Source organism: Mobula hypostoma, chromosome 24 (genome assembly GCF_963921235.1).
Source record: "Mobula hypostoma chromosome 24, sMobHyp1.1, whole genome shotgun sequence".
NCBI classification, from domain to species: domain Eukaryota; kingdom Metazoa; phylum Chordata; class Chondrichthyes; order Myliobatiformes; family Myliobatidae; genus Mobula; species Mobula hypostoma.
This window is the reverse complement of record NC_086120.1, coordinates 44,895,482-44,908,107: the sequence shown is the minus strand read 5'-3', so window position 1 is coordinate 44,908,107 and position 12,626 is coordinate 44,895,482. Positions and strand designations below refer to the sequence as shown.

At 44.3% G+C, this 12,626-nt stretch overlaps 1 protein-coding gene across 2 annotated transcripts in view; it reads right to left on the bottom strand.

Annotated features, from left to right (window-relative positions):
- Positions 1-12,626, bottom strand: part of LOC134337271 (PDZ domain-containing protein GIPC3-like) — a 102,663-nt gene that overhangs the window by 58,176 nt on the left and 31,861 nt on the right. For both annotated transcript variants that reach the window (XM_063032138.1, XM_063032137.1), the window contains exon 5: positions 7,798-7,978. In XM_063032138.1, coding sequence (XP_062888208.1) covers positions 7,798-7,978 — 181 coding nt within the window. The remainder of the gene's footprint in view (positions 1-7,797; positions 7,979-12,626) is intronic.

Genomic DNA, 12,626 nt, shown 5'->3' with positions numbered 1-12,626 from the left:
ATCCTTGAAGAATTGAAACAATTAGCGCTCGTTATTCTAACCAATGTGCTGCTAAGACAACTGAGCTGCTCCAAAGTGCGCTATATGAGGTCATATTTACCCTCGGCCATTAGGCTCTATAATGAGTCAACCTCCAGCTGGGGAAGTGATGACCCCGCTCCTGTTTGAGATAACGTTTTTCTAATTCTTTCTTGCTTCTCTTCTAATATTTGTATATCTGTGCAGTTGTATTGCTACTGTGACTCTGTAATTTCCTTTGGGATCAATAAAGTATCTATCTATCGACTTAGCAACTTACTGATGTTTGCATTACACACAGGAACTGAGCAAATTCAGTTTTGGAAAGGCAAAACAGCTTTTGAAAGCCAAATAGTTACTCTTGTTTGTGACAAGATTACTTCCCTCAGTGGCCACTTTATTAGGTACGGGAGTGTAACCTGGCGTGGTCTTCTGCTGCTGTAGCCTATCCACTTCAAGGTTCAAAGTGTTGTCGATTCAGAGATGCTCTTCTGCACACCACTGTTGTAACACGTGGTTACTTGAGTTGCTGTCACCTTCCTGTCAGCTTGAACCAGTCTGGCCATTCTCCTCTGACCTCTCCCATTAACAAGGTGTTTTTGGCCACTCGCAGGATTTTTAAAAAAATTTTTCACACTATTCTCTATAAACTCTAGAGACTGGTGTACATGAAAATCCCAGGAGATCAGCAGTTTCTGAGATACTCAAGCCACCCTGTCTGATCCCAACAATCATTCCACGGTCAAAGTCACTTAAATCACATTTCTTCCTCATTTAGATGCTTGGTCCGAACAACAACTGAACCTCTTGACCATGTCTGTATGCTTTAATGCACTGAGTTGCTGCCACTTGATTGGTGATTAGATATTTGCATTAAAGAGCAGGTATACAGGTGTTGGGGGGTGGGCGGGCGCCCGGCGCTCGGCCGGGGTCCATGGTCGAGTGGTCGGTGACTTGGGCCGGCTCCCCCACCGGACTTAGTCTGGTGAGGAGGGTGTGAGGACACCCAGCAGGACTAAAACAAAACAAGGCCTGACGAATGGTGGATGAGCTCCTTGTGAGCCAACGGCCATCTTCTGTGGAAGAGATTACAGCCTCACCACATATCTATGAATCGTATGCTATGCACCTAGTTAGAAGAGACATGATGAACTTGGGTGCTGCACCGTGTACCTGAACCTGCCCAAGGCCTCCGCCTAAAGGAGGGCCAAGCTTGAAGAAGCGGCCGCGGCTGGAGGCCGACACGGCCTCAGGCTCGAGTTCAGCGGCGGGCGGTGCCAAGGCGGCCAGCGAGAACAAACTGTACTCGGTGCTGTCGCAAGATCGAAGAAGATGGAGGTGCATAGCTGCCAAGCCCGAATTCGGGACGGCAGCCACTGACTGACTGATACAGGTGTACCTAATAAAGTGGCCACTGAGTGTAGATGGAATTATAATCATAGATCTTGAAGAATTGAAACAATAAGTATTTGTTATTCTAATCAACATATCTTATTGATAATTGCACTATACTACAGGAACTAAAGCGCTCAGAAACCAAGCAACTACTTTTGTGGAAATGCCTAACAGCTGTTAATAACCAGATAGCTACAGGATTCATTCCAGGATAAACTGTCGGCTGGAGGATAAAGCAGATGTAAATCAATTAAAAGCAAAACAGATGGTTATATCTGAGTCGTTCAAATGCACTTCAAGCTGATCCAACAGTGCCTGAACAGACATTACACTGTTGTTTCAGTCAAGAGGAGGGGGTGAAAGATCCAAGAGTGTTAATGGCTCAGAAAGTAGGAACGTGCCTACTACAACGAATAGTGCAGCCTGCTCCAGAACCTGGAAGCAAACCAATTCTCTCACAGTTTCCTCTATTTTATCAATGCAAGAGATTCTGGAAATCCAGAGCAACACACACACACACACACAATGACGGAAGAATTCCATAAGACCATAAGACATAGAAGCACAATTAGGCCATTCAGCCCATCGAGCCTGCTCTGCCTTCCCACCATGGTTGATCCCGGATCCCACTCAACCCCATACACCTGTCTTCTTGCCATGTCCCTTGATACCCTGACAGATCCCCCATGGACTTGGCCTCCACCTCAGTCTATGGCAGAACATTCCACAGATTCACTGCTCTCTGGCTAAACTCAGCAGATCAGGCAGCATCTATGGAAAGGATCTAAACAGTCGACTTTTTGGGCCGAGACCCTTCATCAAGTCCTTGGCCTGAAACGTCGACTGTTCATTCACCTCCGTAGTTGCTACCTGACCTACTGATTTCCTGCAGCACCTTGTGTGTGTTGCTCTGCTTTCATCTCCTGATCTCTGCTTTATGATCAAGGTTTGTCCTTACTACTCTATATTGACTTGCTGGCAAAAACTATATAGGATTATTTTCACCAACATGGGACAATGAACAGCTTAGAAGAGGGGTTCCCAACCTTTTTAATGGCATGGACCCCTACCATTAACGGAGGAGTCCGTCGACCCCAGTTTGAGAACTCCGGCTTAGAACAGAACAATACAATGAAGTGTGGAACCATCAGTCCATGATGGTGTGCAAGCTAAGTATACTCCACAATCTAATCCTTCCCTCCTACACTGCCCGTAAACCTCTGTTGTTCTTGTATCCAGTGCCTAAGAGCCTCGTAAATGTCCCTCTTATACCAGCCTCTACCACTAACCCCAGCAATGCATTCCAGGCACCCATTACTTCCTGTGTTGAAAAAATCCTTCCTCTGACATCTCCTCTAAACTTTCCTTTGCTCACCTTTAAATGATCTCTTCTAGTATTGGCCATCGCCTCATTGAGTAAAAGGTGTTGGCTGTCAGCTGTATTTATACCTCTCATTTTCTTGTGCACCTCTATCAAGTTATTTTTCATCCTCTGACACTCCAGAGAAGTCCTAGATCACTCAACCTATCCTCATAAAACATGCTCTCTAATCCAGATAGGATCCTGGTAAATCTCCTCTCTAAAGCTTCTGCATCCTTCCTATAATGAGGCGACTAGAATTGAGTGTAATTCTCCAAGTGAGGGCGAACCAGAGCTGCAACATTACCTCGTGGGTCTTGAACTCAATCCCCCACAGACCCAATCATCTCCTTAACCACCCTATCAACTTGCACAGCAACTCTGAGGGATCCACGGACATGGACCCTGAGATCGATCTGTTCCTCCACACTGCTAAGAATCCTGCCATTAACCCTGTACTCTGCCTTCAAGGTTGACTTTTCAAAGTGAATCACTTCACACTTTTCCATCTGCCACTTCTCAGGCCAGCTCTGCGTCCTGTCTATGTCCTGCTGTAACCTCTCACAACTCTCTGTACTATCCGCAACACAGCCAGTCTTCATGTCATCTGCAAGCTTACTAACTCCAACACAATTCACAATTTTCAGATGATAACATATAACATGATTAACCTACTAAATATACTATACTACAACATTACACTCTTCTTCTGAGTTGCATTCCATTCACTTAACTTATTTCGTTACTGCCCGTTACGCCACTGGTGTTTAGGGCAGCAATGAAGATCCTCCATCTCTGGTGATGTTCAGGGCTTCCTTCATCGTGTCAGTAGCTTCCTCTCAGATTTCACTACTGTCTGTCATGCAAATCCCGAGTGGAGACTCAGGAATACCCTCACACTCAGATGTAGAAGGATTCTTCATTTCTGTTTCCATAACAGTTTTGTTTGACCAGTCAGGGTTGTTAGCCCTGAGCTGAACCCCCGAACCCGGAGGACTGGTGGACCACTCTTAGTCTGGCCTCTACCCTTTGACCTGTTTGGCATGGATGACCCGAACAAAAGCCAAAGCATAAAGCCCTGATTCCAGCCAGCATAGCCCTCAAGGTAATTGAGGTATGCAAGCCTCCAAACCACAACTTAATAATGCCGGTTCAAAGTACACGTACAGTGGGAGGTGAGTCAAGTCATTTTTATGGCTCCCAACAATGACAGCTTCATCAGTTCAGGCAAGGTACAGAGCAAACTTCATCCATAGCATTGTGTGTTATTATTATTGGAATAACCACTTCCTAATAACAATCTCAGATATAGACACCAGAAAACTCCAAGCAAGACACACAAAATGCTGCCCGTAGAATCTATGGAGAAGAGTGAACAGTCGACATTTCAGGCCGAGACCTTTCATCAGGACTGGAGAAAAAAGATGAGAAGTCAGTAAGAGGTGGAAGAAGTACGAGCTGGTAGGTGAAACCGGGAGAGGGGGAGGGGTGAAGTAGCGAGCTGGGAGGTCGATTGGTAAAAGAGTTAAAGGGCTGGAGAAGGGGGAATCTGATAGGAGAGGACAGAAGGCCACGGAAGAAAGGGAATGGGGGAGGAGCACCAGAGGGAGGTATTGGGCAGGTACAGAGATGAGGTGAGAGAAGGAAATAGGAATGGAGAATAGTGAAGGGGTGGTGGCAATTACCAGAAGTTCAAGAAATCAGTGTTCATGCCATCAGATTGGAGGCTACCTAGACAGAATATAAGGTATTGCTCCTCCAACCTGAGTGTGGCCTCATCATGGCAGTAGAGGAGGCCATAGATTGACAGGTCAGAATAGGAATGGGAAGTGGAATTAAAATGGATGACCACCGGGAGATCCTGCTTTTCTGCCCAGCAAAGCACAGATGCACAGAAAAGCAATCTCCCAATCAACATCGGGTCTCACCAATAGACAGGAGAACACACCAGGAGCATCAGATACAGTAGAGCGATCCCTGCGGAATGCAGAAAGTGGGAGAGGAGGAGGCAAAGATGTGCATGAGACAGAGGAGAGTGGTAGTGGTGGGGAACTGGTTGGGTCCGGTGTCCAGAAAGAAACAGAGAACTTTGAGGCCTTCCTGATGGGGGCGTGGAGGTGTACAGGGACTGGACATCTATAGTGAAAAAAGATGATTGGGGTCAGGGAACTTGAAATCATTGAAAAGATCAAGAACTTGTGAAGTGTCACGGATGTGGGTAGGAAAGGACTGACTAGAGGGGATAAAACTGAGTCAAGGTATGCAGATATGAGTTCAGTGGGGCAGGAACAAGCAGAAACAAGGGGTCTACCTGGACAGGCAGGTTTGTCAATTTTGGGTAGGAGGTAGAAACGGGAGGTGCAGGGTGAGGGAACTCTGAGGATGGTGGTGGTGGATGATTCCCAGAGTTAGTAAGGCTGGTGATGGCATGGGAGACAATGGTCCGCCAGACCATTACATCACCCCTCTTATCTGCAGGTTTGACGGGAAGGTTAGGATTGGTGCGAAGAGAGTAGAGAGCAGTGCGTTCAGATCCCAAATATACAGTAGCTTGTAAAAGTCTTAGGCACATATCTATAACTAGGGTGCCTAAGACTTTTGCACCGTACTGTATTTGTCAACATGGAGTGGAGAGCAAGTTTGTAAATCTGGCGAGAGCAAAGGATGTTGGAACAGATGAGGGTGGAGCATCGCAGGATGGGTTTGGTGGAGAAGGAGTACCGGGGCAGGAAGGGGCAGAGGTGTGAGTGCAGACATCCCCAGCCTTGAGACACCGGGCAAGGTCATTTGATTCCAAAGAATAGATTTATTGATCATTATAGAATGTCTCTCTGATCCTTCCACTCCCTCCCCTCTCCCTTCCCCTTTTCCCAACCATGATTCCCCTCTCCCTGCCCCCTTCCCACCCTCAGTCCACAATAGAGACCCATATCAGAATCAGATTTATCATCACTCACACGTCATGAAATTTGTTTTTTTGAAGCAGCAGAAGTACAGTACAATACATAAATTACGACAGTACTCTGCAAAAGTCTTAGGCACCCTAGCGATATATATGTGTCTAAGCCTAATGCACAGTGCTATAACTTATCCACATCTTTGTTAGCGTAGCCATAGTTTCCACATCTGTAACATCAGCAGTGAGGAAGATTACCCATTCATCTCTTGTTATTAATTGACTGTTGTTGAGCATCTGATCACCTGCATCAAGAACAGGAAGATAGGAGCTGGATTAGGCCATTCAGCCCCTTAGTACTGTCCCACTATTCAATATCATCATGGCTGATCTATACTAGCCTCAATTTCTCTTCTGTGTTGCTTTCCTCACAACTATCATCTTATAATATTCTATTGATGGAATTGTGTGGCATGAGTAGGATCATAAAACCACAAGACATCCTGTAGGAACCGAATGAGGCCATTCAGCCCTTTGAGTCTGCTCTGTTATTCCATCATAGCACAGAACACTCATCTATGCGGTTACAAAAAAGACACAGCAGCGGCTATATTTCACGTGGAGTTTGAGGAGATTTGGTATGTCAGCAAAGGCACTTGCAAATTTCTACAGATGTACTGCGGAGAGCATTCTAACTGGCTGTATCATCGTCTGGTACGGGACAGGGTGGGGTGGGGAGGCCACGGCACAGGATCGGAAAAAGTTGCAGAAAGTTGTAAACTCAGTCATCTCCACCATGGGCACCAGCCTCCACAGCATCCAGGACATCTTCAAGGACCGATGCCTTAAAAAGGTGGTGTCCATCACTAAGGACACCCATCACCCAAAACATGCCCTCTTCTCATTGCTACCATCAGAAAGGAGGGACGGGGCCTGAAGGTACACATTCAATGATTCAGGAACAGTTTCCTTTCCTCTGCTATCAAATTTCAGAATGCGCATTGAAACCATGAACACTGCCTCACAACTTCTTTTTGCACTAGTTATTTAGTTGAACTATTTAATATATATATTATATATACTTGCTGTAAATCACAGTTTTTATTATATATTACAATGTACTGCTGCATAACCACAAATTTCACGACAAATGCCAATGATATAAACCTGATCTGTTTCTAATTCTTAATTTTCCCCCTCCCAACCCATTCTTCTACCTTTTGCCCATAACCTTTGATGTCCTTACCAATCACAAACCTATCAATGTCCACGTTAAGTATACCCAATGGCTTGGCATCCACAGTCAACCATGGCGATGAATTCCGCAGATTCACCGCCCTATAGCTAAAGAAATCCTTCTCATCTCTGTTCAGAAGGAATGTCCTATTTTGAGGCTGTGCCCTCTGGTGCTAGATTCCTCCACTACTGGACACATACTCTCCCTGACCACTCTATCTAGGCCTTTCAATATTTGGTAAGTTTCAAATATTAAATAGTGGAGTGATATTTGCAATTCTCCAGTCCTCCAGGACAAATGAGGTTCCACCACCTCCCCCCCAGACCCCTCCCCATTCTTCTGAACTCCAGCAAGTACAAGCCCAGAGTTATCAAATGTTCCTCATTCCTTAACCCTTTCATTCCTGGGATCATTCTCGTAAACCTCCCCTGGATTCTCTCCAACACCAGCACATCCTTCCTTGGATATGGGTCTCAAAACTGCTCACAATGCTCCACAACACGAGAAATTCTGCAGATGCAGGAAATCCAGAGCAACACACACAAAATGCTGGAGGAACTCTGCAGGTCAGGCAGTATCTATGGAAAAGAGTAAACAGTCGACATTACAGGCCGATACCCTCCATCAGGACCTGAAACGCCAACTGTACTCTTTTCCATGGATGCTGCCTAACCTGCTGAGTTCCTCCAGCACTTTGTGTGTCACAGTGCTCCAGTTATGAACAGATGCAATATTATTCATAAAGGAACAGTTGGAAATGTTTGAAAAGTTACAAGATGGATTGTTGTAGAGAATTAGGTCAAAAAATATAACCTTTGCAAACTAAATGTTGTTCTAGAAGTGTGAATAAGGAATGTTTATACAGTTTCACTGCTCTGTTAATTAACTCACCAAATGCCTTCCTTGGTTCCACCAATGCAAGTACAAACGGTTGTCCTTTAGGCAAATCTTTCAACATCTTGGCAACTTCATAATGTCGACAGCCGACTATCGTTCGGTTGTTTATGCCTTCTATGTGGTCTCCCACGCAGACTGTCTTGATTCTGTCGATAGTGCTACCTTCTTTAATCCTCTGTGAAATTACAAATTGCTATTTAGTACAAATATAGTCAGCACCATCAAGAAATTTTTTGTATTATAATAGCTTTCAAAGTATAAGATTAAAAGGTCAGTTTGAATGCCAAAGCTGTGGTAACATAAGTTACTGGAAAAGGATCTAGAAAATCTGGCTACTACTATGGAAATATATTCTTCAGAGGGTTTTGTCATTGAGTTTTACAGCACAGAATCACCTCTATTGGCCCACTGGTCTATGCACTCAAGTTCATCCAGTTTGTCATAACCTTCTAAACCTTAGCAATCAAGATACCTGTGGTGAATTAGTACCTGTGGGTGACACGGTAGCATAGTGGTTAGCACAACGCTTTACAGTACAGGTGACCCGGGTTCAAATCCTGTCGCTGCCTGTAAGAACTTTGTACGTTCTCCCCGTGACTGCGTGGGTTTCCTCCGGGTGCTCTGGTTTCTTCCCACAGTCCAAAGACATACCAGTTGGTAGGTTAATTCATCATCCTATCATTAGGCTAGAATGAAATTGGGGAAATGCTGGGCGGCATGGCCCGAGGAACCAGAAGGGCCTACTCTGCACTGTATCACCATAAATTAATTAATTAATAAAAATCTCTGGAATGCTCTGCCCCTAAACCTGTGTATACTTCACGAATGGGGACTTAATGAGAGGAAGATTAATATAGGAGGGCATGGTAACAGTTCTCACCACTATCTGTAAGGAGCCTGGGGGTTTCCTCCAGGTGCTACAGTTTTCTCCCACAGTCCAACAACGTGCTGGCTACTTATGATTAGTAAATTGTGGATTTGCTAGGTTGGCCCCAGAAATGTTAGGGCATAGTCTGGAGATATACAATACAGCAAATATTAATTTCAACAGCAACCAGTCTTCAGATCTGAATATGGATTGTAGATTGAGTTTAAAATGAGGCTCAGAACAATGGTCTTCCTGGAGCTGCATTTTAGAGTAAATTGCAGACCAAGAACCACCCAATTGACCTGAGATGTTTGAACATGCATGAAAGCAATCAACACTCCATTGCACGAATAGGACTAGACCACAATAATTAACAATAATTTTCAATGTGTTGATGGAAAGATCCAGACATCTGAAAATTTACATGTAACTCAAAAGGAACATTGTGAAGGCATTGGAACTATACAAATTGTCCTGTTATCTTCGTTCTTTAACATAAAAAAAGTGCTGTAATGTTGGGTTAGGGAGTCTCTCTCTTTCGAGTGACTCCAAAGGTCGTCAGCTTGTGTGTGGCCCAAATGAAGACTTTTTTTTCTACCAGCTGCGTCTCTTTGGTGAATTCCCTCACAGTCACAACATAACTTGCAAGCTTCCCCCAGCACATCCCAGATTGTGTTGGTCATTAGCGCAAACAATGCATTTCACTGCATGTCTCAACGTACATATGGCAAATTAAGCTAATCTTTTTAGAGTTATACAGCGGAGAAACAGCCCCTTTGGCCCATTTAGTCCATGTCAACGATAGTCCTATTTGCCGGTGTTTGGCCCATTCTAAAACTTTGAAATCCGCGTAGCTGTGGTGTATCTCTGAAATAAGCCTGCCCAAAGGATGTGCATGTTAGATCAGGGGTCACCAACCTTTTTTGCACTGCGGACCGGTTTAATATTGATAAGGGACAAAAGTAGCAGTCAAATATGGGACACTTGTGTTTACCCTGAGAAAGACTACCATGACCATGAAGCCTTGCACGGGCACGTGTGTGTGCATGCGTGATGCAGGCATACATGACATGCGCTTGTGTATATGTGCCGATTTTTTTTCTATAAATCGGTTTTGGCTTAATCTTCTCAAATCTGTTAAGTGAAATTACACTGTACATACATTATTTCTACTTTATATAGGCTGTGTATTTACCATGTCATTCCTGCTTTTACTATATGTTAGTGTTATTTGGTATGATTTGGTAGGTTATTTCAAGTTCAACAGTGCGTGACAGGGAATGAGGAAAGGTGCAGCTGACTCATATCATTTCATATCGTTTCCTCGTGGCCCAGTAGCACATGCTTTGCGGCCCGGTGGTTGGGGACCGCTGTGTTAGACCAATGGGCACTTAAATCGAGGTAGATAAATAACTGGAAGATCATGGAATTGAGGGCCATAGGAACTGGTATAGAGGAGGTGATGAGGCCCAGGAAGGGGCAGCACTGCATTGTAGTGGTTAGCACAATGCTGAACAGTACCAGTGACCCAGGTTCATTTCCTGCCACTGCCTGTAAGGAGTTTGTACCTTGTCCCAGTGACCGCATGGGTTTCCTCCGGGTGCTCCGGTTTCCTCCCACAGTCCAAAGAAGTACCAGATTGGTGGGTTAATTGCTCATTGTAAATTGTCCTGTGATTAGGCTAGGGTTAAACCACAGGCTGCTGGGCGGTACGGCTCAAAGGGGCGAAGGGCCTTCTCAGCACTGTATCTCAATGAAAAAATAAAACAATTAAGGACAATTCATCCATAAGGTCATCCATGACCATCTTGAATGGTGAGGCAGGCTTGAGAGACTGAGTGGCCTATTTTTGCCCCTGTTTTCTTAGGTTCTAACTCACTCTAGATTCACACAACATGGAAACAGGTCCTTCGGTCCATCAAGATGACACGGGGAATTTTACCCAACTGTTAAGGAAATTAAGATCCTATAACCGTAAGATATAGGAGCAGAATTAGGCCATTTGGCCCATCAAATCTTCTCCACCATTTCATCATGGCCGATCTAATTTTCCTCTCAGCCCCAATCTCCTGCCTTCTCGCCGTATCCCTTCATACCCTGACCATCAAGAATCTATTAACCTCTGCTTTAAATATCACTAAGGCCTTGGCCTCCACAGCAGCCCATGGCAAAGAATTCCACAGATTCAGCTCTCCCTGGGTAAAGAAATTCCTCCTCATCTCCATTCTAAAAGAAGCCCCTCAGTTCAGAGGTTGTGTCCTCTGGTCTTAGACTGTCCCACATAGGAAACATCCACTCTATCAGGTATTTCACCATTCGATAGATTTCAATAAGGTCACCCATCATTCTTCCGAATTCTAGTGAATGCAGGCTAAGGGCCATCAAACACTCTTCATATGACAAGCCATTCAACCCTGGAATCATTTTCATGAACCTCCTTTGAACCCTCTCCAGTTTCAGCACATCCTTTCTAAGATAAAGGGCCCAAATAGTTCACAATACTCCAAGTGAGGCTTCACCAGTGCTTTATAAAGTTTCAACATTACATCGTTGCTTTTATATTCTCGTCCTCTTGAAATGATTACTAACATTGCACTTGCCTTCCTCACCACAAGCTCAGCCGGCAAGTTAACCTTCAGGGAATTCTGCACAAGGACTCCCAAATCCCTTTGTGCCTCAGTTTTTTTTTGTATTTTCTCTCCATTTAGAAAATAGTCAACCCTGTCATTTCTTCTACCAAAGTACATGACCATACACTTCCCAACACTATTCCATCTGCCATTTCTTTGCCCATTCTCCTAATCTGTCTTTTCTTCTGCAGTCTCTCTACTTCCTCAAAACTACCTGCCCCTCCAGCTATCTTCATATCATCTACAAACTTTACAACAAAGCCATCAATTCCATCATCCAAATCATTGACACATAACATAAAAGGAAACGGCCCCAACAAAGACCCCCGTGGAACACCACTAGTCACCGGGAGCCAACCATAAAAGGCTGCTAATCATTCCCACTCTTTGCCTCCTGCCAATCAGCCACTGCTTTATCCATGCTAGAATCTTTTTCTTGTAATACCAATAGCTTGTTAAGCACTTTGCCAAAGACCTTCTGAAAATCCAAGTACACAACGACAACCAATTCTCCTTTGTCTATCCTGCTTGTTACTTCTTCAAAGAATTCCAGTAGATTTGTCAGGCAAGATTTTCCCTTGGAGAAGCAATGCTGACAACAGCCTATTTTATCATGTGCCTCCAAGAACCCTGAGACCTCATCCTTAACAATCAACTCCAACATCTCCCCAGCCACAGAGATCAGACTAACTGGCCCATGGTCTCCTTTCTTCTGCCTCTCTCCCTTCTTGTGGAGTACAGTGACATTTGCAATTTTCCAGTTCTTCCGGAACCATTCCAGAATCTAGTGATTCTTGAAAGATCATTACTAATGCCTCCACAATCTCTTCAGCCACCTCTTTCAGAACCCTGGGGTGTACACCATCTGATCCAGGTGACTTATCTACCTTCAGACCTTTTATTTTCCCAAGAACCTTCTCTCTAGTTATGGTTACTTCACACACTTCATGCCCCCTGACACCTGGAACTTGCTGCTAGTGTTTTCCACAGTGAAGAATGATGCAAAATACTTATTCAGTTGATCCGCTATTTCACTCTGCTCCATTACTTCCTCTCCAGCATCATTTTCCAGCAGTCCGATATCTATTCTCTTCCCTCTTTTACACTTTATATATCTGAAGAAACTTTTGGTATATTCTTTAATATTATTGGCTAGCTTACTTTCGTATTTCATCTTTACCTTCTTAATGACTTTTTTAGTTGCTTTCTGTTGGTTTTTAAAAGCTTCCCAATCCTCTAACTCCCCACTAATTTTTGCTCTATTATATGGTCTCTCTTCGGCTTTTATGTTGGCTTTGACTTCTCTTGTCAGCCATGGTTGTGTC